General features: G+C 42.1%; 1 protein-coding gene across 1 annotated transcript in view; it reads left to right on the top strand.

Moving 5' to 3' along the window:
• Nucleotides 1–27,151, top strand: part of MAPK1 (mitogen-activated protein kinase 1) — a 118,905-nt gene that overhangs the window by 87,894 nt on the left and 3,860 nt on the right. The window contains exons 4-8 of the mRNA XM_025474946.3: nt 12–128; nt 6,894–7,008; nt 7,307–7,438; nt 20,292–20,401; nt 22,677–22,802. Coding sequence (XP_025330731.1) covers nt 12–128; nt 6,894–7,008; nt 7,307–7,438; nt 20,292–20,401; nt 22,677–22,793 — 591 coding nt within the window. The 3' untranslated portion in view covers nt 22,794–22,802. The remainder of the gene's footprint in view (nt 1–11; nt 129–6,893; nt 7,009–7,306; nt 7,439–20,291; nt 20,402–22,676; nt 22,803–27,151) is intronic.

Raw genomic sequence — 27,151 nt, 5'->3', positions numbered from 1 at the left:
TTCTCTTCTAGATCTGTGACTTTGGCTTGGCCCGTGTTGCAGATCCGGATCATGATCACACAGGGTTCCTGACGGAGTATGTAGCCACACGTTGGTACAGGGCTCCAGAAATTATGTTGAATTCCAAGGTAAGGTTTGCATAAAAAGAAAACCAAGAAGCAAAAGAACTGTGGCTCTGTGTTGCTAAGTCTCCCTCTCAGTAAGTCTGTGTCTACCTAGGTTGAGGCTTGGCCTGTGTGGCCAGAACCATGCTTAATCTCCAGCATGAACCTTCCAGGCCCTGGGTTTTGGCCTCTTTACCTCCACTGCAGTAATGGTGATGTGTTGTAGAATTGGGGGGTATGCCTGTCTGGTCACTGTTAAAACAAATGGTCTGTGTCCTGGCTGTTGGTTCGCTCTTCTGAAGTCTTTCTTACGGCAGCTTTTACAATCTCTGCTGCCACAGCTGAGTACAGGCTGGGCTTGTTATAGGTTATCCCAAGTGCATATTTTTCTGAAGGTGGGCCAGGACTATTCTATAAAGGTCAGATTTATCTGATAATGAAGAATGTCTCTTCAGCAAAATTGTACTGTAGTTTGAAGAAAACATAGGTGTGGAAAGAACAGGAACTACTATGGGTTCTTTCAAAATTATGTGGTGGTCCTGCTTCCAAATGCACCTCTGCATCTGAAAGTGTCTATGGAGAGTGCATACAGGTGGAAGACAATCATTTCTAACAATATCTGTGCCTTGGTTATAAGAAATGATTGAATAAATTTATAAAGGCAAGAAAAAGTGAAGTATGACATCTTTGTTAGGTTTATGAGCCAGGTGGCACACATTGAGGGCTGCTGTGGAGATTGAGATTCAGTATTTTGGGGGCACCTGGGTGACTCAGTTGGTAAAAGTATCTGCCTTCACCTCAGGTCATGATCCCAGGTCAAGAGCCTGCAGTGGACTCCCTGCTCAGTGGGGAGCCTGCTTCTTCCTCTGCCTCTGCTCCTATGCCTACTTGTGCTCGCTCTCTCTCTCTCTCTCTGCCAAATAAATAAATATATTTTTTTAAAGAAAAGTACACAAGGATTTTTTTTTAAGATTTTTTATTTATTCATGAGAGAGACAGACACACACACACACACACACACACACACACACGCACACAGGCAGACTTCAGGCAGGGAGCCCGACGTGGGACTGGATCCTGGGCCTCCAGAATCACGCCTTGAGCTGAAGGCAGCGCTAAACCACTGAGCCACCTGGGCTGCCTTATTTATTTATTTATTTATTTATTTATTTATTTATTTATTATTTATTTATTTATTTATTCTTCTTCTTTTTCTTTTTAAGATTATTTATTTATTCATAGAGACACACACAGAGAGAGAGAGAGAGAGGCAGAGACACAGGCAGAGGGAGAAGCAGGCTCCATGCAGAGAGCCTGACGTGGGACTCGATCCAGGGTCTCCAGGATCACGCCCTAGGCTGCAGGCAGCGCTAAACCGCTGCGCCACCTGGGCTGCCCTATTTTTTTTTTTTTTTTTTTTAAGAGAGATTCAGTATTTTTTTTTCTTTCCAAAGTTTATTTTGGACAAACTAGTTGAAGTCAGTTTGTTTTTTTTTGTTTTGTTTTGTTTTGTTTTGTTTTAAGATTTTATTCATTCATGAGAGACAGGCAGAGACACAGGCAGAAGGAGAAGCAGGCACCATGCGGGGCGACCAATGCGAGACTCGATCCCAGGACTCCAGGACCATGCCCTGGGTGGAAGGCAGGCATTTAACCTCTGAGCCACGCAGTCGTCCCGAAGTCAGTTTTTTTAATATATCATTTGCAAATAGTATATAAGTGAAGTATCAAATTTGAAAAAGCATGAACTCCACATACTTCTATAATATCTCAAAAAAAATTTTTTTTTTTTAATTTTTATTTCTTTGTGATTGTCACAGAGAGAGAGAGAGAATGAGGCAGAGACACAGGCAGAGGGAGAAGCAGGCTCCATGCACCGGGAGCCCGACGTGGGATTCGATCCCGGGTCTCCAGGATCGCGCCCTGGGCCAAAGGCAGGCGCCAAACCGCTGCGCCACCCAGGGATCCCTCAAAAAATTTTTTTTAGATTTTATTTATGTATTCATGAGAGAGGCAGAGACACAGGCAGAGGGAGAAGCAGGCTTCCTGCGAGGAACCTGATGTGGGACTCGATCCTGAGAATCTGGGATCATGCTGAACTGAAGGCAGACGCTCCACCGCTGAGCTACCCGGGCATCCCTAATATCTCAAAATTTGCACTTAATTCCATCTGTTGGTTTGCCAAGTACCCCCAATACCAAGTGGACAAGGAGAAACTGAAGAGGCAGCATGGTCCAGATTGGTAGAAGCAGTTTTAGCACATAAATTTTTTTACATCTTTTTTTTAAGATTTATTTATTATTCATGAGAGATACACAGAGAGAGACAGAGACACAGGCAGAAGGAGAAGCAGGCTCCCTCCAGGGAGCCCGATGTGGGACTCAATCCAGGATCCGAGCTGAAGGCAGGCGCCCAACTGCTGAGCCACCCGGGTGGCCCTTTTTACATATTTTAATACATACTTATTACAAAGCTTGTCTTGGGCAACCGCAAAGTCAGTCAATTTCTGTATTCACCTGCCAGACCTTAAAAGTATACATAGAGGCCTTAACTGGGCTCAGTCACATATACTGTCCAGATGGCCTCCAAAATACCTATTCTTTCTAGGCTACATCCTTGAAAATGGCTCCCATTGTGGAAGCAGTGGTCAGACTGTATGTTCAAGGACAGGGGAGTGGGTAAGGAGCTTCCTGTTGCCTGGGTCCAGCTCCAGGGTCACATCTTCTTCAGCGCCATCTACTGTTAATGTAATGTGAAGATATATGAAGAAAAGCAATAAAACTGGCATTGGGCCTTGTGTCTCAGATCTAGGAACCAGAAATTGACCTAAGAAGCTTTAAGGGAATCCATTAGCCCATGAGCTTCACTCTCTTTCTTCATCCTTTATAAATAGAAAAGCTTGAGATGAACACTAAGTTATTTTATGAGGAAGTGGAATTTGTTTAAAGCAGTTAGTTAAAAAAAAAAAAAAGCAGTTAGTTATTCTAGATAAACATTTGTTTAGTTTAGTTATAAAAGTAAAATTCCATTAAAATAAATTTCATTATAAAGAAGGATGTAGTGTAACAGATGTTTCAAAGAAGAAAATGCCATGTTGATTCTCATAATTCTGTATTACACATAGTCCCAAATAGCAGGTTCTTTCTTTGGACTGGCCATGTGACAGCCATTCCAAACCAGAAGAATTTGCGTGTGTGCGTGGTGCTGGTGGTTGTAACGGAGAGCTGGCAGTGGGCTTTTTACCCTGGTGCCTTTGTGGCCCTGCAGCCTCCAATACAGTTTGAGGCGACTCCACTGTCTTCACCTTCTGGGGGGAAGTAACCCAAAAGGATGGCCTCTGTGTTTTATAAGATGCCCAGTGCCTCCTGCTTGTAAAGTTAACTGATGAAAACTGAATGGGAAATTCGTTTATTTACAGCACCTCTAGCCTGAGAATGTTACTCCTAGCACCGTATTAATTTTTTTCTTATTAATTTAGAACATTTTCAAACCTATAGAAAAATTGAGAGTACAGTGAACACCCATACACTCCTTCCCTAGTTTGTTTGTTTTTTTTTTTTTCCTTCCCTAGGTTTAACAAGCTATTAACATCTTACTACTCCTTCAGTGGCTATCTCTGCCTCCCTCCCTGCCTCCTCCTCTCTTCCCTTTGGCCAAACCTTCTGACACTTCACCAACATAAAATACCACTTTACTCCTAGACCCTTGGGGCCATACTGATACTCATTAAAGGCAGAGGGGTGTTCTTTCCCCACACCTGTAGTACCCTTAGCGCATTGAGACAGTAAGCATTAATTCAGTGACAACCTAGTTATCCCGCCCAGAAGTTCTTTACAGCTGTTTGTTTTATTTTCAGTCTGTGATCTAATCACGTTTCATGCATTGTGCTCAGTCTAGAACAGTCCTCCCGCCCTTCCTGTCTTCTTCATGACATTGAATGCTTTGCAGAGTACAGATCAGTTCCTTATGATTAGGTTTAGGTCACAATCTTCTGGCAGGAACCCCATGGATTCTTAGAACCACATATATGGAGCAGCTTCTGTTTCTCAGCAGTTTAAACCCTCAATGACCCCTTGCCCCTATCACTTATATTGGGAATTTTCCAAATGTATTCATTCTACATTAATTCGCTGCTATTCTGTGAAGAGCTTCCTTTTTTTTCTCTTTTCTCTTCCTGTCTCCCACCTTTGTTTGTTTGTTTAAGATTTAGTCGTTTTAGGGGCAGCCCTGGTGGTGCAGCGGTTTAGCGCCGCCTGCAGCCTGGGGTGTGATCCTGGAGACCCAGGATTGAGTCCCACGTCGGGCTTCCTGCTTGGTGCCTGCTTCTCCCTCTGCCTGTTGTGTCTCTGCCTCTCTCTCACTCTCTCTGAATGAATAAATAAATAAATCTTTAAAAAAAAAAAAGATTTAGTCGTTTTAGAAAGAGTACACAAGCTGGGTGTGGGGAGAGGGAGAGAGGAAGCAGACTCCCTGCTGAGTGGGGAGCTCAGTGCAAGGCTTGATCATGACCTGAGCCAAAACCAGGAGTCCATCTGAGCCACCCAGGTACCCATCCCAGCTTTAAACAAACAAACAAACAAAAAAACATTTATTACGGACTCATGAAATATGTGCTGTCCATTATCATCTTTATACTCATATCCCCATTTTGGCAGGCTAGCATGCTGTATTTGTAACATTTTATTTTCATAGAATTTTCAGCTTGCAGGAAAAGTGGGAAATTTAATACTGATCCAACGTCTAATGCATCATTTATATTCAGATTTTAAGTATTGTCCCAATAATCTTTATAGCTTTTCTCTCCCTGCTCCAGGCTCGCACAGGAATTATCTGAAATAATTCCTCGGCCTTTCTTGACCTTGATCCTTTTGAAGGGTACAGGTGGCTGTTTTGTAGAATGCACCTCAATTTTGTGTCATGTGTTCTGGGCATGAGTACCACAAAACAATGTTTTATTCTCAGTATGCTGTCAAGAGGTATAGCTGGTTTATGTCTGTATTGGTGAACAACATGTTGATACTTTGGTTAAATGGTGTCCTTTGATTCTCTGCCATGTAATGGTGATCATTATGGTTAATTATGGTAATAATTGTTATTAGGTGAGTAGGAATTTGTGAGGAAGTACTTTAAGATTGTGTAAGTTAGGGATCCCGGGGTGGCGCAGCGGTTTAGCACCTCCCTTTGGCCCAGGGCGCGATCCTGGAGACCCGGGATCGAATCCCACGTCGGGCTCCCGGTGCATGGAGCCTGCTTCTCCCTCTGCCTATGTCTCTGCCTCTCTCTCTGTGTGACTATCATAAATAAATAAAAATTAAAAAAAAGATTGTGTAAGTTATCTTCTTCATTATACTTTCAACCACTACTTTTTACCATGCATTGATGATTTTGTACCTCTATCATTCCTTCTTTGTTTTAGTTCTCTCCACTTAATTAACTCCTGGTTATCTTATTCAGTGGCTTCAGTTCCATAGCTACCATTCTGTATTTGATGTTGACATTGTCCCAGACTTTCTAATAGGAGCCACTTTGACATGTCCCCACTAATGTTGAGCGCTACTTTACTTTTTGGCACTAGATGCTCATAGTACTTTTCCCTGTCCCAGACTTGGAGCAGCCATTTCTCCAGGGAGCCCTGGTTCCTTTTAGTTATTTTGTGTGTGTGTTTTAAATGTCCCTCTTTATTTAGTTTTGGCTCAAAACAAAAGTTATTTTGGATTACAAGAATTTTGGGAATAATTATCTTGAAATTAAACCCCATTTTATCATAGTTGCAGATCTGATCATTCTGTGTTTGATTTTCAGAATTTTTTTTACTATGTTTCTCTAAACTTTAATATTTGGCTGAATTTTTTTCCTCTATTCGTATTATCACTATTACTATTTATCACCTAACATTTTCCATAAAATTCAACTTAACTTACCCTCCTTGGAGAGCTATCTTTTTTTACACTGTTGTATGATTTAGATAATTATTCCAAGTCTTTTCACAGAAGTCCTTTAAAAGAAAAAAATCATACCTGAAAATTGAATAGAAATAAAAGATAGGAAATATGGATTGGTAAACTGTAATGGAGCCAGCACACCCTGGGCACTGTGTATCATTGTCCCGTGTACCCCCACCCCCAAGATCAAGGGTTTTCAGCCTGATCTTTTTGGAAATGATTTGCAAAATGGGCAAAGATATTCTGGAAGTATAGCAGTGCTGCTTCTTTTGAGTTGGTTCCACGTTTTCAAAATGAATAAGTGGGCCACAGATGTCCTAAAGCAAGGGATGTTATTGCTTTTTCCATCTTCAGCTTATAAGGATTCTTTCTCTCAAATCATTTGAGAAAAGGAATGAGGTATACTTCGGAAATTCTCATTTAATAATAAGTGAGTAAACTTTTTTTAAAAAGATTTTATTTATTCATGAGAAACACAGAGAGGAGAGAGAGAGGCAGAGATACAGGCAGAGGGAGAAGCAGGCTCCATGCAGGGAGCCTGACGTGGGACTTGATCCCAGGTCTCCAGGATCACGCCTTGGGCTGAAGGCAGCGCTAAACCGCTGAGCTACCTGGACTACCCATATCAGTCAACCTTGAAAAGAGAAATAAAATCAAGTAATCTTGGTTGTCCAACAACTTATAAGAAAGCCAAATTATTTATTCTGCGCACAGTCTTATTTCTGACTTATAGAGCCAATGGAGAAGGTAAAATTGCTATCAGCCATGTACCTGTCATGTAGGGCGATCTCACTGTGTTCTGTAACATTATATATCATTCTGAATCTCTTCTCCCTTCCCACTACAGGGCTATACCAAGTCCATTGATATTTGGTCTGTAGGCTGCATTCTGGCAGAGATGCTGTCCAACAGGCCCATCTTCCCGGGGAAGCATTATCTCGACCAGCTGAACCACATTTTGGGTAAGGTTACCAAACATTGTAGAGGCTAGATTTACTTAGTTCACCTGCCACAGTTTATGTTAAGAGTCACTTCATGAAACTAAGAGTAGTTTTGACAACTCTTTAACCTCTTAACCTATGAGTTTGTAATCTTGCTTGATTCGAAATGTTAAGGATCCTGTAAAAACTTGTTAAGAAAGGTAAGCATGGGGAGATGGTGAGAAAACAGCTATTAGGGTCCATTGTGCCCTGAAGCCAATAGTGTGTGGTCAGTCTACCTGGGTCTGGATAATTAACAGCTAATTATTTTATCTGATAGGTATTCTTGGATCCCCATCACAGGAAGACCTGAACTGTATAATAAATTTAAAAGCTAGAAACTACTTGCTTTCTCTTCCACACAAAAATAAGGTGCCATGGAACAGGCTGTTCCCAAATGCTGACTCGAAAGGTAAATGTTATTTTATTGATAATTTTTCTTAGATTTAGCTGTTTATTTGCTTGTGTGTTTTACTGGTTAAATTGTTAGGTCACTAGCTTGAAAAGTTAGCCTGTTGGATAATGCCTTATTTAGTGGTCACTCTGTTTTCTCCTCTTTCATTTTTCAAACAGTGGCATAGGGTATGGGAATCTAGGAATGACTGTATAGTTTTCCACTTTATAGTTTCTTTGCTTTTTTATTTATTTGTTTTTTAAAGATTTTATTTATTTGAGAGAGAGTGCCCACATGAGTCAGGGGTAGGGTGGGGAAGGGCAGAGAGAGAGGGAGAAGCAGGCTCTCCGCTAAGCAGGGAGCCTGACACAGGGCTTGATCCCAGGACCCCAGGATCATGATCTAAGCCGTAGGCACACACTTAGCCAACTAAGCCACCTGGGCACCCCATTGCTTTTCATTTTTTAAATTTGTTTTTATTTTTAAATTATTTTTTTTAAGTTCCAGTTTTTCAGGAGGAGCCTGTATCTGTTTACATTGTTCAAAGACAGATACTTCTTTTTATTTTTTATTTTTTCAAGATTTTATTTTATTCATGAGAGACGCAGAGGAAGAAGCAGGCTCCCTGCAGGGAGCCTGATGTGGGACTCAATCCCAGGACACCAGTATCACAACCTGAGCCGAAGGCAGATGCTCAACCACTGAGCCACCCAGACGCGCCCCGTATTTTATTATTTTTTTAAGACTTTTTTTAATTTATATATTTGAGAGTGTGTGCGCACATGAGCAGGGAAAGGAACAAAGGGAGGGAAAGCATATTCACATTGAGCATGGAGCCTGATGTGGGGCTCAGTTCCACAACTCTGACTGAGATCATGACCTGAGCTGAAATCAAGAGTCAAGACACTTAAACAACTGAGCCACCCAGGCATCCCTTATTTTATTCTTCCTTTTTTTTTTTTTTTCAAGTATGCATGCGCAAGCCTTCCCCCCCCCGGCCCCCACCCCGTGTGGAGTGAGAACTTAGAATCTCGAGATCACGGGTCACATGCTTTACCCACTGAGCCAGCCAGGCACCCCTCTTTGCTCCCTTTCAAAAAAGTTTTGTTATGTTTTTTTTTTTTTTTTTTTTTTTTTTAATTTTTTTATTTATTTATGATAGTCACAGAGATAGAGAGAGAGAGAGGCAGAGACATAGGCAGAGGGAGAAGCAGGCTCCATGCACCGGGAGCCCGACGTGGGATTCGATCCCGGGTCTCCAGGATCGCGCCCTGGGCCAAAGGCAGGCGCTAAACCACTGCGCCACCCAGGGATCCCCTGTTATGTTTTTTTTAATTGTACTTGACATACAATAATAAATTAGTTTCAGGTATACAGCATAGTTATTCCATAATTACATACATTATGAAATGCTCACCACGATAAAAGCATTACAATATTGACTATATTTCCTATACCATGCTTTTTGTCCCTGTGACGCACTTACTTTAGAACTGGAAGTTTGTACCTCTTAATCCTCTTCACCTACTTTTTAACTTGGATTAAGTTCACATTTTTAGGATTCAGAAAGTTTGGGAGCCTGCAACATAAATTACACTATTTTCATCTTGTTATTGCATAATTTATCAGGTCATGTTTTTTTGAAGAATAACTTATGGAGAGTAAAATTCATCCTTTTTAATTGTGTGGTCTTTGACTTTTAACAAATGTATATAGTCACATAACTGCCACCAAAATCAAGATATGGATTATTTTCATCACCCCAAAAGTTGCTCCTTGTACCCATTTCTCTTCCTTAGTCCCTGGCAATCCCTGATCTCATTTCTTTGTTTATAGTTTTGCCTTTTCCAGAATGTTATAGAAATTGTTTTTTTTTGGGTTTTTTTTGTGTGTGTGTGTTATAGAAATTGTAATTAATTAGGCAGTATGTAGCCTCTTAGGTCTGGATTCTTCCACTCAGTGTAATGCATTTGGGAGTTACCAATATTTCTTTTTTCCTTTCTTTATTTCTTGAGAGAAGGCACATATGTGTGCATGTGTGCAGGACAGGGAGGGGCAGAGGGAAAGGGAAAAAGAATCTTTTTGGGGGGCGGGGAGAATCTTAAGCACACTCCACACTGGGCTCGATCTCATGACCCTGAGATCATGACCTGAGCCAAAATCAAGAGTTGGATGCTTAACCAACTGAGCCACCCAGGTGCCCCAAGATATGTCAACATTATTGCTTGTATCAGTCTCTTGAACAGATGGTACCAGGAGATCTCTATATGTCACCCCTCCCCCCAATAAAAACCTAAAAATGGAATATAGCCTAAAGCTATTAAACTTCAGGAAGACAGAACAAAATCTTTATGACCCTAGGTTGGACAAAGATTTCATAGATAAAATAGCAGGAGCATTCATCCATAAAAGAAAGATGATAGATTTCATTTTACCCTTTTATATTTTAAGTTAACTTTAATTTTAAGTTAAGTTATCCTTTATGCCTATTTAGCATGTATCTGTTAAATATATTAGGTGGTTGTGCTTTTTGTTTTCTCATAGGTGGCTGTTTTTAAAAACTTTATTACAGAATTGTGGTAGGCAGAGTAATGACCACATCCCCAAAGATGTCCACATCCTAATCCCCAGGATCTGTGAATATATTAGGTGACATGGCAAAGAGGAATTAAGGTTGCTTATCATCTGATTTTAAGAAGGTGGAGATTGTTGTGCACTATCTCAGTGGGCCCAGTATAATCACAAGGGTCCTTAAAAGTGGAAGAAGAAATCAGAATAGGAAACCAGAGAGTGGGAAGCCCCAGTGGCTCAGCGGTTTAGCGCCACCTTCAGCCCAGGGCGTGGTCCTGGAGTCCCCGGGATCGAGTCCCACATCAGGCTCCCTGCATGGAGCCTCTGCCTCTCTCTCTCTCTCTCTCTCTCTCTCTCTCTCTCTCTCTCTCTCTCTGTCTCATGAATAAATAAATAAAATCTTTAAAAAAATTTTTTTTAAATAAAAAAGGAAACCAGAGAGAGAGCAACTTGCCAACATCCAACATCTTAGTACTTGTTCTTTCATAGCTTTATCTTCATACAGATCTATATTTTTACCTAAAATTTCCTTTCTATAAATAATTACTATGTCAGCTAATTTATTTGGTAAAAATTCAAAAGTTTTAGGAATATTCAATTTAAAAAGTGAAATTCCTTTATACTTAAGGTCACCGTTAATAGAATTGTGTCTGAGTGTCTTTCCATGTTAGTACATGGATCTGGCTTTTCTTTAATGATTTAAAAACATTTCATCCAGGGGAGCCTGGTTGGCTCAGTTGGTAGGGCATGAGACTCTTTTTTTTTTTTTTTTTTTTTTATTTATGATAGTCACACACACAGAGAGAGAGAGAGAGAGGGGCAGAGACACAGGCAGAGGGAGATGCAGGCGCCATGCACCGGGAGCCCGACGTGGGATTCGATCCCGGTCTCCAGGATCGCGCCCTGGGCCAAAGGCAGGCGCCAAACCGCTGCGCCACCCAGGGATCCCAGGGCATGAGACTCTTAATCTCAGTCAAGGCCATGAGCTCAGGCTCCATGCCCAACATATTTCATCTAGTCTTTCGAAAGCATTATTTAAAACCACAATATTTCATCTAGTCTTTCGGAAATTAAGCTTTTTCTACCTTTTACTGTTTTGTGTGTATGTCTGTTTTTGTTTTGCTTTAATAGTTGTCAGCTTAGCTGTTGAATTTGTTTAATGTACTAACCTGAGTCAAAGTTCAGAAACACTTGGTGGTTTAAAATTGAATTTCTTTTGAATATAGAAGGAACTATCTTTTAAAACCTCTGATAATGGGGATCCCTGGGTGGCACAGCGGTTTGGCGCCTGCCTTTGGCCCGGGGCGCGATCCTGGAGACCCGGGATCGAGTCCCACATCGGGCTCCCGGTGCATGGAGCCTGCTTCTCCCTCTGCCTGTGTCTCCGCCTCTCTCTCTCTCTCTCTCTGTGTGACTATCATAAATAAATAAATAAATAATAAATAAATAAATAAATAAATAAATAAATAAATAAATAAATAAATAAATCCTCTGATAATGAAGGTAGTGTGTTACCATGAGAGACAGTTTGGAAATCTAGAAAGAATAGTAGGTAAAAGAAACACTTAATTACCAGAATCCCAAAGTAACCTTTAACATTTTGCTATGCCAGTGGGTGCATAGCTTTAACCTATTTAGTTATAATTCTGTAATTACATAATGTATTATAATTGTAAGATTTTTAAAAATTATACCTGTGCATGCATTGCATATGTTACTGATTAGATGGGCTTGTATTCTGTGTTGTCCCAAGCATGTTACATAAATCTTACTTCCTAAGTTGCTTTTGTAAGAGGTGGATGCACAACAAAACTGCATAATTAAAACTTTATAATAAATAGACCTCCAGGCTTCCCCTGTTTGTTTCCTCGCTCTTTTATTGTTATGATTTGTATCAAATTAGTTGAGATTTGTATTTAGATTATCATCTTTAAATTAAAGCTATGAACTTTAAGATTGGTTTATTTAGATAATAATTAACATTACTAAAACCCAGGGACGCCTGGGTGGTTGAGTGTCTGCCTTCAGCTTGGGGCGTGATCTTGGAGTCCCGCATTGGGCTCCCCCCATGGGGAACCTACTTCTTCTTCTGCCTGTGTCTCTGCCTCGCTCTGTGTGTTTCTCCTGAATAAAATTTTTTTAAAATCTTTAAAAATTACTAAAATCCAGAGATTTAATTTTGAAATATAGGCTTTGGATGAAAATAATGAAGCAGGGAGGGGACTATAAATAGAATAAAGAAAGTGGGAAAATGGGAGTTGGTAGTGCTGGAGTGAGCAACATAGCATTATGATGTTAGGAACATAGGCTTTCCAGCCAGACCTCCTGGTTTCAGTTCATAGCCAAGCCACTTACTAGCTGCGTGAACTTCAGGGAAACTACTTAACCCCTTTGGGTCTCGGTTTTCCCGTTTGTTTATTTATTTATTTAGAATTTTTTAAGATTGATTTATTTGAGGAGTGAGTAAGCACATGTGAGCCAAGAGAGGGGCAGAAGGGGAGGGAAAGAATCTCAAACAAGACTCCCTATTGAACTCAGAGCCAGATGGGGGCTCAATCCCAGGACCCTGAGATCATGACCTGAGCCAAAATCAAGAGTCAGAGTCCTAACCAACTGAGGCGCCCCTCCCGATTATAGAGTTAGTAATAGTACATGCAACAAGGTTGTATAAAAGTCCAGACTATTGGAATTTGTAGGTCTAGATTCTGAGATCTCAAGACTGAATTTTTTCATTTATATATCTCAGAGGTCTTTTCCATATCCCTAGTTATAAAGAATGCTAGGTAGTAGTCCTTAATAAGGATGACTCATAGTGTCTTTAACTAGTTTCATATTGGACATTAAAGTTCACTTCAGTTATCTATTGCTGCATAACAAACCACTCCACAGTTTGGGGCCTTATAATGACCACCACGTATTTGTTCATAAATCTGTTGACCTGGGCGTAGCTAAGTGGGTCTGCTTAGGTCTCCTCAAGTTGCATGGTCCAAAGTAGCCTTACCACATCTTGCAGTTGCTTTTCCTTTGTGCCATTGCCTGTCATCTTACAGTAGACCCAAATGGGTGACTTACGACATCAGCAGAAATATTCCAAAAGAGAAAGAGCAGAAGCTGCAAGGTCTGAGAATAGCAGACACTTCTGCCACAATCTGTTGGTCAAAGCAAATGACAAGGTCAGCAAAGATTCAAGTGTTGGAAAAAAAACAAAAAAACAAAAAAAAACTCACCATTGTTGGGAGGGATTTGTGGCCATATTTAATCTGCCACCAGATTGTTTCTAGTTTTTTACTATAATGTACATAATTTCATTTATTTTAATAAATAGATCTGAGTGTTCTGTGCCATCGGATTTCTAAGACCCTGGACATAGAACAACTATAAAATTGATTACCTGCCTGCATGGAGCGAATAGTCTGGACTAGTATAAAAATGACGTGAATAATGAGTGGAAGACTTCAGGGAACTCACAACTCTAAAACTTTCAAGCTGAAACACTGGCAGTTTTAAGTCTGGTTAATGATAGTTTACAAAAAAGAAAATGTAAATATCTCAAATATAGGAAAAGATATTATTATTTCGGATATGAAAATCGAAAGATCAGGGATCCCTGGGTGGCGCAGCGGTTTGGCGCCTGCCTTTGGCCCAGGGCGCGATCCTGGAGACCCGGGATCGAATCCCACATCAGGCTCCCGGTGCATGGACCCTGCTTCTCCCTCTGCCTATGTCTCTGCCTCTCTCTCTCTCTCTCTGTGACTATCATAAATAAATAAAAATTAAAAAAAAAAAATCAAAAGATCAGTAATCCCTCCCCCCCGGCCTCCAGTAGAACGCACCAAGTTTGATGATCCACCATGTGATCAAGGCTGTGGGGAAGATGGATGTTTTCAGAGACAGCTGATGGCCTGTAGATTGTTTGAGTCTCTCTGCAGGGCAGTTTAGCAGTTCTGTCACATTTTTTGTCCCAGCAACTTAGGGTATTGAACTTTTGGATCTGCCAACCAAATAGGAGAGAAGTGGCATTTTAATTTTTTTTTTTTTCAACTGAGGCGGGGCACCTGGCTCGCTCAGTAGGGCATGGACTCTTAATCTCAGGATCATGAGTTCAAGCCCCACATTGGGCATAGAGCTTACTTAATAAAAGAAAAACAAATCCTGAGATTGAATATATGTCAGATATTTATTAGAAATTTCTGATTGCTGAGTCCTTTGAAGAGTAGTATTGTGTATTTTTCTTCAAAGGAGTTTAGTTTAGGATTCTCTCCAAAATTACTCTAGTGAGGGGGAAGAAATGATTATTATTCAACAGATGGTACTGGGCTAGTTGAATAACTATTTGGAAGAAAATCAGTTTAAATCATTACTCACACTTCAAAGTGAATTCCGAAAGAATTGATAATTAGATATGTTTTTTTAAAAACCATGCCATTAAAAGCCAATGATATTTAAGAGTATTCAGTTGTTTTTTTTATCTCTGATTGGAGAAAGACTGTCTTCCTAAGCTCTAAAAACATACAAACCAAGAAGATAAACATAAAATAAAAATGCTATATTTGATCACATAAAAGTTTATTTATTTATTTCACAAAGAAGCTTAAAACTTAAAATAGGTCAGGTCTATTTTACACCTGAGCAATAGGTGTAAAATGTTTCAAATTGAAAAACATTTGAAGGATCCCTATCCTAACTATTGATGTTAAGGCGTCATAGCACAATGGTTTAGGCTATGTGCTCTAGAACCAGCCTGAATTCATATGGGCCCCACCACTTCAAATCTTTGACTTTGAACAAGGTATTTAACTTCTCTATTTCATAATTTCCTCATCTCAATTGGAACAACTTGCATTTCCCACCTCATAGGGTAATTGTGGGGGACTTCCATGAATTACTAGTTTATTGCTGTTAGACTAGTTAATATTAGTAGTGCCTAAAGAACCTTCAATGGCCAAAATGTAATAGGTGTAGGAATTCTTAAAAACTAGAATGATGGACATAGAAAATAACTAGTGCATATTTCACAGAAGCAATAGATGACATCATGAAAAGTGGACATGCTCAGCAGCCTCCATGGAACAGAGAGGCTTCCAACTAAAGGGTCATTGGTGACTACATAAGAGTAATTGAGGGACCCCTGTGGGACTCTTGGTTTTGGGTCAAGTCATGATCTCAAGATTGTGAGATCAAGCCCCACAGCAGGCTCCTCACTCAGTTCAGAGTCTGCTTGAGATTCTCTCTCCCTCTGCCTCCCCCCTAGCTTATGCGTGCCCTTTCTCTCCCAAATAAATAAATCTTAAAAAAAAAAAAAAAAAAGTAGTTGAAGCAGTGAGTATGAGCAGGAAGTTCAAATTGGAAAGTGCAGACAGGAATAACTGGTCCAGATGAGGGGAGCTGGCTGTGGTCAGGCCACAGCATTGTGGAGGTTTGGCTTTGAATAGGGAGAGGGTCTCCTCTTTCCACAGTTAAGGATATGTGTGAATCTGATGGAGGGACATCCCGGAGAGTTGCTCCCGGGGACCTCAGTTTCCTCGGTAGCACAGAGTAATGAAGTTCACATGGCAGGAAGGATATGATTCAAGCTGTCTGAGTTGAATCTTGGAATACAGAGGCAGCTGAGCAGAAAAATTCCCAGAACTTTGGGGAGATCCTTGATATGATTAAAAATCTTGTGGTTTTGTGGTACATAGTTCTCAATAGCATCCTTCTTAGACCTCTGAGTTCCCCCAGGTTCTTTCAGGGTGTCTATAGGGTTAAAACTATTTTTATAGTTTTAAGGTATTCTCACACTTTCTCTGTGCTGCCATCTGCTCTCTTGGTGCAGAAGCAGTGGTGAGCACGACTGCCAGCACCTCGACCCAGGACAAGGCAGTGGCAGTACCCTGTCCTCATAGCTAAAAACCAGTACCAGCTGCACATAAGAATGTCCCTGACAGAGCACTGAAAAGTCCTTACTTTATTAAATCCCACCCTTCTCACATGTCTTTTGCACATTCTGTGTGACAAAACGAGAGCATGAACACATACTGAATGCAGTGGGAGTGCTTACACAGGTTGGACTATGTCTGAATTAACTGGTTTTTAAGATTAATCATCAACAGGTTTTAAGAGTAGGGTTCTAAGATCGGGAAGTTTGAGAAGCATTGTTGCAGTGACACAGTTTGAACAGCTAGGTCTTTTTCTCTGGCCCTGCTCAGAAATTCAGGTTGAGGATGGGAGTGACAGGTTGAAGCCTTGATCTCTGAGGAGAGTTTTGCTGGATAGGTGAGATGGACCCGCTGTGGTGCTATGAAGAGCCAATCCTATGGCTTACCCTAGAGTCTGGGCTAAGATGGGAAGAAAAAATAGCTGATGGATCAGAAGGGCAGGGTCTTGTTGCTTTGTACCCACTGAAGTTAAAGAGAAGGTGTGAGGTTCTAGGAAGATACCAAGGAGAGTCCAGGATTGTGGTTAGATGTAATCCCAGCCTCAAAGGGACTTCCAGTCTTTTAGGGGAAATAAAGCCTGTATCCAAGGAAGCATACGCACAGGCAGAGTGATTCATGCCATCTGAGTGATGCCAGTGGATTGCTGTGTGGCGTGGGAGGAGGGAGGCCAGGCACTCTGACTGTGAGATCAGCACCTGCCAGCTGCTTCCGTTTCTCTCCTTTTTCCCTTCTGTAGCTGTGAATAACGCAGAAATAGCACTAGCAATAAAAGGAAGCTAGAGATCCAGTTATTTTTCAAGCAGAAAAAAAAAAAAAGCTATCTTCCTTTGCAATTTTTGCCTGTATGTTTAAGGGCCTAGAATTTAACTTGAAGGAACTAAAAGGTCTATTTTAAAGCTGTTTAAGCTACCAAATACCAGCTGCTTTGAAGTGCTTCCCAACTTAGTACCAACAAGATTTAGAGGGGAAAAGTATCCCCCAGCAGCTTAGAAACAATGATGTTACAATCTGACTATGGCCAAACTCTCCTGGATTTTTCCTGACAGAGGGTATCTAATTGGACAAAAGGCCAATAGCTTCTAATCTCAAGAAAGTTTTTGAGGAGTGTCTGAGTAATTGAGTTGTTTTAGTGTCCGACTCTTTAGGCTCAAGTCATGATCTCAGGGTTGTGAGATTGAGTCCCATGTCAGGCTCTATGCTCAGTGTGGAGTCTACTTGGGATTCTCTCCCTCTACTCCATGCACACACACATGCTCTCTCAAATTATAATAAATAAAAATCTTTAAAAAAAGTTTGGGGAATGTCTGTGAGTTCTTTTATGGAGAGAGGAGAACAGGGGTAGGTTTATTACCTGTGTTACAGGTAATATTATCTGTGTTACAGATAGTAAGACTGATGCCCAGCAACTGGTATGTCATGTGTTCACACATCTGCCAGGGGTTCTATGAAACTTAGATTGGGGCCAGAGGCACCTGAGTTCATCATTGTACTGCATTGTCCAGACTCTTGAGAGAGCTGCCTCTGAAACCTAGCCTGTTCATGGGCCCCTGAGACCCCCCATGTCCTGGCTGCAGGGATAAATACCTTTCCTGCCCAAGACACTGCTTTAGTCACCACTCTAGATTCCTAAGAGCTTCCTTCCTCTCCTGAAAAGTCCTCATAAAGCCTATAAAGCAAAGTGTCACTGTTCCCGAATTTCCTACAGTACATTCATGTGTATTGAAGAGATTATAGTTAGAGGCAAAAATAAATTTTAAAATGTACTATTTGTAGAAATGCATTATGTAAAAAACTTTTTTACAGTTTGTCTTGTGGACATGAGAAAAGTTCTGTGTTGTGTGGAATTTCTCATGACATCCAGCATGTGGTTTACCACATAGATTATCTCATAGTTGTCTTGAAGATTAAGGATGAGTGACGTGCAATAAGGGGAGTCACAGATGGGAGCCAGAGCTGAGTATCCACACTGAGGCATGCTCACACATGTGCACACATGTCCTCTCACGCCTCTGCTTTCAGTCACCTCAGGCAGTAAATTGCTGCTTTGAACTCCCAAAGAGAGATTGACTTCCCAGCACACAAGTGGTCAGTCACTTAAGATTCTGACTGTATACTGGCTGCTCTCACGGGTTGAACACAGCTTTTAGTGAATAAATGATTAAAATGATTTTCCTTTACCATTTTACTCTCAGGACTTAGTGATATGTGCTAATTTGCAGATGAATGAGGTTGACAACCTCATAAGTTATCACTGATAAACCAAGGCTTCATTGAGTAGATGGCAATGTTTTCATTTTTTGTTTTTATTTTATTTTTTAAAGATTTTATTTATTCATGATAGAGAGAGAGAAAGAGGCAGAGAGACACAGGCAGAGGGAGAAGCAGGCTCCACGCAGGGAGCCCCATGTGGGACTCGATCCCGGGACTCCAGGATCGCGCCCTGGACCAAAGGCAGGCGCCAAACCACTGAGCCACCCAGGGATCCCCCGGTTTTATTTTATTGATCACCATTCTGTTTTTTTTTTTTTTTTTTTAAGTATTCCCTTTTTTTTTTTAACTTTATTTATTCATGAGAGAGGCAGAGAGACAGGCAGGCAGAGGGAGAAGCAGGCTCCATGCAGGGAACCCAACATGGGACTCGATCCTGGGTCTCCAGGATCACACCCTGAGCCGAAGGCAGGCGCTAAACCACTGAGCCACCCAGGGATCCCCTTGATCACTGTTCTTTAAAAAAGAATGTTCTTTTTATTCCCTAGTAGTTTTTCAGACTTGGAATGGATTATCAGACTTGTTTCTTGGAATCCTTGGATTTTTTAGGGGTGCCTCAGAACTGTGAGCTAGGACTTAAGAAAGATGGATAGCGGGATCCCTGGGTGGCGCAGCGGTTTGGCGCCTGCCTTTGGCCCAGGGCGCGATCCTGGAGACCCGGGATCGAATCCCACGTCGGGCTGCCGGTGCATGGAGCCTGCTTCTCCCTCTGCCTATGTCTCTGCCTCTCTCTCTCTCTCTCTCTCTGTGACTATCATAAATAAATAAAAATTAAAAAAAAAAAAAAAGATGGATAGCTCCTTACTCCGTCAATAGCCTTGAATTTGAGAAAAGGACCTGCTTTGGAAAGGACATGAAGTGGAAACACTGTTCTAAGCATTGTCAAGTAAAAGCAGACACTTTTTTTAAAAGCTCCCTTTGCTGCTGCTTTTTTTTTTTTTTTTTTTAAGATTTTATTTATGATAGTCACAGAGAGAGAGAGAGAGAGGCAGAGACACAGGCAGAGGGAGAAGCAGGCTCCATGCACCGGGAGCCCGACGTGGGATTCGATCCTGGGTCTCCAAGATCGCGCCCTGGGCCAAAGGCAGGCGCCAAACCGCTGCGCCACCCAGGGATCCCCCTTTCTGCTTCTTTACCAGAGCGATAATGTCTTTTCTAGCATGTATTCTTTCTCATTGAAATCTGCGCCTGATACTAAATGCAGGAAGTGTTCGGTCACGTTTCCCTTAACCCGTGTTCTAGCCACTGTCAGCCATGACCTTTGGCTTTTCTCATGGCTTGAAGTAGTGCCTGGACACTAGCTATGGAGGCCACCAGGGTGAGCTAATCATTAGCTGTCCCTCCATCTTGATCTGGTTGATGCTACACTTGCTTCCTATTCCTGTACTCTCTACACAGAAATATTCAGCTGCTCACTACTGACCAGATCAAGAGAATACTTAGGGGTTGCTTGGCTGGCTCAGTCAGAAGAGCATGTGACTGATGTAGAGGTCATGGGTTTGAGCCCCATGTTGGGTGTAGGGATTACTTAAATAAATTAATAAACTTTAAAAAAAAAAAAAAGAGAGAGAGCATACTTTTGTTTTGGGCCTTGGAGAAAGATGCCAAGCTGCAGAGTGGGCCAGGGGGCCTGTGCTTCACACATGGATCTCAGCCAGGACCTGGAAACCACACAGGAGGACAAGTGACCATTGTCTTCTGTGACCTTAGAGGCCTTCTTTATATGTTGAAAGATAAACTGACCATTGCAGAGAGGACTTTGGATTTCAGAGAAATACATATATAACACTTTACCTTCAGATGCCTGCAAAACATAAGAATGGTTTAGGGGAAAAAATCCAGGTTTTGTAGGAAGAGTTGGGTTTGAACCCTAGGCTTCCACTTTCAGCCTTTGGCTGATCACATCACCTTTCTGAGTCTAGGTCTGCAATTGTTAGATTAGCCACAGTCTTGAGAAGCTCAGAGAGGTAATAGGCACCCAGTGTGCTGCTGGCTCTTCTCCCCATAGTGATGCTTAGTTCCATTGTTTCATGAGTCAATTTAAACAGGAAATGGAAAGTAATCAGTAAATGTTCCTTTGGCTTCTCACCACTGCAAAACCTTTCTCTTTGTAGCTCTGGATTTACTGGACAAAATGTTGACATTCAACCCTCACAAGAGGATTGAAGTAGAACAGGCTCTGGCCCATCCGTATCTGGAGCAGTATTATGACCCAAGTGATGAGGTAAGACCTATACCCTGGCTGCTGCTTCAGGAATATCTATCAGGCAGCAGTAGGCCCAACCAGGAAGGGCCCAGATGTCACGTTAGATTGGTTCTGAGAAGTGTATGATGCCACACCTGGTCCTCTCAGCCTGCATTGTCTGCTTGAGGACTAGTACTGTCAGCACAGCTTGAAACCTCTCCCTACCCCACCCCCCAAACCCCTTCTGTCTCAGAAAGCTTCCTCCAGGGCACCTGCAGCAGAGGTGGGACTGGGGAAATAGATGAGTAAAGGGGAGCACGAATAAACAGGCAGTCCAAGGCTAGAGACCATTGTCATGGTCTGTGGCAGGAAGAGCTACCTCAATCACAGTGCCTGTCTGAGGGTGGAAAGGAGGCCAACTGCCTGCTTGGAGAGGGGCATTGCAAGGGGGCGGTATGCCTGGTATGTGCCTGGTATGCCTCCTTAGGTATGGGGATACTAGAGCCTCTTGTGGTAAGAAATGCGTCCAGAGGTGGATGTGGCAGGCCTCCAAAGCCAGGTAAAGATCCTGTGTGTAAAAAAAAAAAAAAAAAAAAAATCCTGTGTGTCATGTTTATCTCTAAGAAAGTCCCAGTTCCTTAGCCTCTTGGATTCTTCTGGGGCTTTATTCTCTGGATGGTAATGAAGAAAAATGTAGTATGAACCAAAGTTTGGATCTTTCTAGTGGAGGCTCATGCAGAGACAGTAAGCTTTCATAAGAGAACCAAGCGGAGTGTGTTAAAAGGAAAAATGGAAGAGGAAAAGAAAAAGATATAAAAGTTAAAAACTGATAAATGAAAGAGAAAGAAGAAATCAAAAAGAGGAAGTATTTCCTAATTAGCCCCCTTCCATCTCTGTCCCCTACCCTCAGAAATAATGGAGGCAGCTTACAAAGATACCTACAACATAATAAATAATAGGGAAGGAGGGGAGAGTGTAAAGTTTGGAGCTCTGACCAGCCCTATGAGCCCCCCGTGTCCTAATCACAAGCCTAGGTGGTACTCCAAATCCAGTTAGCAGGTGGGAGGACCAGAAGGATGGCATATGTGGGACACCATTGTGACCTCACACATACAGCTGCCCTTCAAAGAGGGCTAACTACTTGTTTTTCTCTTGTGGACACGAATCCTTTTCCCCCTTTCAAAAAACCAATGCTTAGTGCAGAGTTGGTGTCCATGTTTCCTTACCCTGAAGGCCTGGTGTGAGGATTACATGGATAAAATCTAGGAGTGCCTGGTAACTAGGCATCCACTGATTGATAGCTGGAATCCTCATCAGATTAGTTGTAGAACATTGTGTTAGTTTGGAGGTACTTAAAAATCAAAATATAAATAATATCAATTGACTGATTTTCTTTTTCACCATTGTATATATGGAAATTCTTTGACATAGTCATTTTAAATATGTACTTAAATATTAAATAGCCTTCTGATTAGTCATAGGTTGTGCTGAAAAGTAAAAATGAAAACTTGCAGAAAACTATGACAGATCATGTTGTAGTCTTGTTACACAGATATTAAGATTTTGGAGTATTTTCTTCTCAGTCTAATATTTCTGTATCTAAACTTTTTTTAAAAACAGGGTTTTGTTTAACACAAACATGCACATTTCCCCATAATATTATTCTTTCTTACGGCTTCATTTTTAATGACTCCATAGTAATTTTTCATATGAAGATAGTATAATGTATTTAATCAAGTATTTGATTTTGAGTATCATGGCTTTTGATTGTGTAAACCTATCCCCACAACAGCAAATTTCTGTTACTTCAATACTTAGTGCCTTAAAATTTTTTTTTTTTTTTTTTTTTAAGATTTTATTTATTTACTCATGAGAGACACAGAGAGAGAGAGAGGCAGAGACACAGGCAGAGGGAGAAGCAGGCTCCCCGCAAGGAGCCGGATGCGGGACTCGATCATGGATCCCAGAATCATGCCCTGGGCCAAAGGCAGATGCTCAACCACTGAGCCACCCCGGTGTCCCAGTGCCTTAAAATTTTGAAAATGATTTTGGGATTAGTGGTAAATTCAGAAGAGTGGTCAAAATAGATTTAGTTGCTCCCCGTGCATTTACTGTATGTTCACAGAAAATGTGCCTTTTGGATCACGTAGATGGAATACGGGTACATAGATACTTCTCAGAGCTTTTGGGTTTCCAAAGATGTCAGTGCTACTATATACATTTCAGAGTTGAATCCACATACATTATGAATCAGTACATGACTACCTCAACCACAATCACTCTTGTCTACTCCATGTTCTTTGCTCTCCTACAGCCCATCGCTGAGGCGCCATTCAAGTTTGACATGGAGCTAGATGACCTGCCCAAGGAAAAGCTCAAGGAGCTCATCTTCGAAGAGACAGCTAGATTCCAGCCGGGATACAGATCTTAAATTTATCAGGTACCTAGAGTTTTAGTCGCACAACAAACCCTGGTGAGGGAGAGAGAATATAAATTAAATGTTATTAAAAAGAAAGGGGAAGCCTGGGTGGCTCAGTGGTTGAGTGTCTGCCTTTGGCTCAGGACATGATCCCAGGGTTCCGGGGTCAAGTCCTCCATCGGGCTCCCCACGAGAAGCCTGCTTTTCCCTCTGCCTATGTCTCTGCCTCTCTCTCTCTCTCCCTCTCTCCCTCTCTCTCTCTCTCTCTCTCTTAAATAAATAAATAAATAAATAAATAAATAAATAAATAAATAAATAAATAAATAAAATTTACAAAATATTTCCTTGAGTTCCACATGGAAGTTTCCTTTGCTTAAGTTTTAAAGGGTGGTGAGCAATGTTGTGGTATCGGTAAGATTTCAAAAAATTGTGTTCAAGAAAAAGGAAATGCAGATCTTGATTTTAGAGAACATACAGAAAGAGGAGAGAGAATAGTGTGGGAACTTGGGAGTGAGAATTGTGTTCAACTCTGTAGAAATGAGCAGTGAAGTTGAGAATCACAAGCAAGGGCCAAAGCATTTGCTGGAGAAATGCTTTGACATACCAGCCTCAGGGGCTGGAGCAGTGTTGTGTGCTGCGTGCCCACAAGTGTCCATGGAGCTGCTGCGCTTGCCTTGGAACTGGAGGCTCCCTGACAGCAGAAAGAGAGGAATGGGTTCTGTGGCAGTATGCATCTAATACAACCATATCTCTGCTCCCCTCTTCCCTGTTTTGTCCATTGCATTTTCATATGATGGTTCAGGCTGAGGGCAGTACTGAGGCTCCAAGTAGAAACTGCTTGGGGTTTCACTTGGAGGACATACAAATGGTCAGAGGTCATTAGATGTAACCGCAGGAAGCTGTTCCTAGCCTCCAGCTAAAGGAACAAAAGTCAAACTGTTTTCCAGGGTCCTTGATCATCACACAGCAAGGGTGCTGGGCAGCTGCTGTAACTGCAGCTGTTAGATTATCACCATTGCTGAAAAGGGGTCAAGAGCCTGTGCTGCCACTGATGTGGGGGATCTCTGGAGCCTAAAGCCATCATTACCATCCTTCCTCCTAAAACCAGGAGTCTCCCTCCTAAAAAACCATGTATCGGTAAGAAGCAGAGAAAAGGAAACCTGTTTTTTCCTATATGTGCCAGCCATTGTCAGAACCTCTCAGAAGCCAATCACCAGTGAAGTCCAACAGTGCAGTGACAAGCTCCCAGCACTGTCATTAAGGACAGAGGACAGGGGAAAACTAGAAAGAATATCTGAGAACAGACATGGCCAGCTCAGCTTCAGAGAGCTGTGGAAGCCAGGCAGAGTAAGGCTGGGTTATTAACTGGTAGAGAATACCACTACCAGTTAGTGGTACTAACTGGTTAGAGTACCGCTACTCTACTAATGGGACAGAAAATGGAATTTTCAGAAGTCTGGTATCCAAGTATGGAGGGTTGGAGGAGAAGCCTGGATGGGAGATGAGCTCAAAATGAATCTTCCAGACCAGAGGGCTAGAGGCTAGGATGAGGGCTGTGGAGGTGAGAACCATTGTGTTCAGGAGAGTGGAGGGAACACAAAGTCTGAAAGACTCCAAATTTCCTAACCCTAGCACCTGGGGGCCAGGAGATCTTAGCCTGACACTGAACATGTCCTAAAAGACAAAGCATGTAAAGTGTGGAAGAAGTGTAGGCTTACAGGACATTAGGAGAATACTGATAAACAAGCCTTTGGGGAAGTGTCTGAATGAGAGACAGAAGGTGTTAGGAGGCTGAGTAGGAGTCTAGCAAGGCTTGGATTCATTTATCCTTTCATACCTCTTGGTGTGATAGTCTTTTAAAGTATTTGTTATGTACAGTGATCTGCAAGATCATTTACTGACAGGTCAGACCCCAGGACCAACCATTTTCACTCCTTATATTGAGTCTCCTTCGGTTCTCCTTTCTGGTCCCTCTGCTTGGTGCTCACAGTGGAAGGGGTCCTCTCTCTCCCTTCCTGTGACTGCAGGAGGTCAGATCAGCTGCCTGCGGTTTTGTAGATAAAGTTTAATCTGGCCCTATACGAGAACAGGTTTGCTGACCCCTGGCCTAGAATAGTGAGCTGAACTACTTCGGTTGCTTTTCTTCTTCACAATCCCTTTAGCAGCTCATTTTCCTGAAGTCTGTTAGTGGATTTTGTTTTTCCCCATCTTTTTCTTGTCGAACTGACACATACTGCATGCCTGTGATAAGCACATGTTAGACTGCCTAAGTGAGCAGAGCAAACAACTCTGAAACTGGCCTCAAAGGAGCATACGGTCTAGTAGAGTACAAAGACAGGCAGAACTGCCATGCACAGTTTTCGTGTAAAAGAATGTGCCAGGAAGGGAGCATTCTGTTGTCTGGGGAGGTGCTTGGCAGTGCGGGGCCAGGGAGTCAGGTCCGAGTGGGAGGTTGAAGTCCAGGCTTATCAAGGAGCCCCGCCTCTCCCTCCCAGGCATCTTCCGGTCCTGAAGCACCAGAGTACGTGATGCTAGGGCAGTAAGAATGTTGGGCAACCTCAGAGAACGGGCACCCTTGGGATCACTGGCAAGGCTACTGGAGGAGAAGGGCAGTGCAGCAGCCACAGAGGAACAAGACAAAGGCGAGCATGCTCCTGGGGATCCAGGGCGCAACTCCTGGGGCCTGACATCTGAAGTCTGAGTTAGCAGACAGAGGTCAAGGCAGCTGCCAGAGTCCACCCTAGTTCTGAGAGTCTGGGACCATGGCTTGTTACCATGGACAGGGGTGGCAAAGACCCTCACTCTCTGTTTAGTTCACTTTCTCCATGGGGGCAAAAGGCACAGTATGTGCTTATAGCCTTTTTTTCCCTATTTTCTGTTACTGAATTATAATTGACATATAATACTAGCTTCAGGTGTACAGCATAATGATTTGATTTTTATACATCACAAAATAATCACCTCAATAGATCTAGTTCCTTCCAGTGGTTTTTTCAATTTTCAGCTATTCTGAAGAGTTGAGTTTTACAATAAAAACCCACATTCCCGCCATCTATATTACATAATTAACATTTTGCTATACATGCTTTCTCACATATCTGTCCATCTGTTCTTCCATCTACTTGTCAATCTATCTTACTACTTTTGTGTGCATTTCAAAGGAGGTTGCCAACATCTAGACCAGCTTAAAAATTTAGTCATCTAGAATATAAAAGTTAAATCCATGGGAAGGTGGGGGCTGGGGGCATTTGCTAAATTCTGGGCCAGGTTCTTTCACAAACATTTCATTTTGATGCTCACAGCAACATTGTCTGAAGTCAGCACACAGCCCATGTTTATGATTGAGGAAACTGAAGATTGCCTGTGTTTAGGCATTATGCTGGTGGCAAAGTTAGATAGGTCTGGGTCTTCTGGACCCAGAATCCCATTTTCTTATGAGTTCTGTAGACTGCCTTGGAGTAGTTCTGTGCTCTGGAAAGGGTCGAGGAACTCTTTCACAATACCATGCAGCAGTGTTACTGAGTTCCCAGCCTACAACAGTAAGATTAGAAGTTACAAACTGGAGAGTCAGGTAGATACAGGTGCTAGAACATACAGGGACGTTAGAGGAAGGTGATGTTAACTGTCCAGCTACATAGGAAAGAACTGGAAAACATACACACACAGGACCTCAGAGCACAGCCATGGGGACCCCTTTGTGGGAGGGGATGGCAGATACTCCAGAAGAAGCTCCAGGTGTCCTCTGCTTACCTCATCACAGGCTTTACTGATGCCCTTAGTGGTCTTAAAAGATCAGAGTATATTCATTATATTTTATTTAAGTGGGTCAGGTCACTGACCAGATTCAGATTGTCCACTGAAAAGTCTAAAAATGTGTTCATGGTTAACTTTTTGACAAGCCTCATGTTGTAAGAGGCTGGTGAAGGTGAAGGCAGGCTCCTGACTCCCTTCCTCATCTGCCTGTTGGTGAGTTTTCTCAAATGGATTAATTTCTCCCCGCCAGTACGTTTGGCTGCAGTTCAGAACAGTGGGACCTAGAAGGAGATCATTTCCCATCTCTGAGTCTATCTCCTTGCCACAGAATTGGGATATAATATCCATCCTTCCTGCCCTGACTCTTGAGTGGTAGATGAAAGCCATCTTGCCTGAAAGTGTATTGTGAAATACCAAAGTGACATTCTGCTAGATCGTACTAGCAAACATTTCATAGCAATAAGGGTCTCTCCAGGTGCCAGCATGGCTCATTCAGTTAAGCATCAAGATCCCAGCATCCTGGGATTAAGCCCCACATCTGTGCTCCCTGCTTACGGTGCAGTCTGCTTCTCCCTCTGCCCCTCCCCCTGCTTGTGCTCTCTCTTATGCTCTCTTGT

The sequence above is a fragment of the Canis lupus genome, chromosome 26 (assembly GCF_003254725.2).
Source record: "Canis lupus dingo isolate Sandy chromosome 26, ASM325472v2, whole genome shotgun sequence".
Classification (NCBI taxonomy): domain Eukaryota; kingdom Metazoa; phylum Chordata; class Mammalia; order Carnivora; family Canidae; genus Canis; species Canis lupus.
This window is presented reverse-complemented; position numbering and strand designations above follow the sequence as displayed.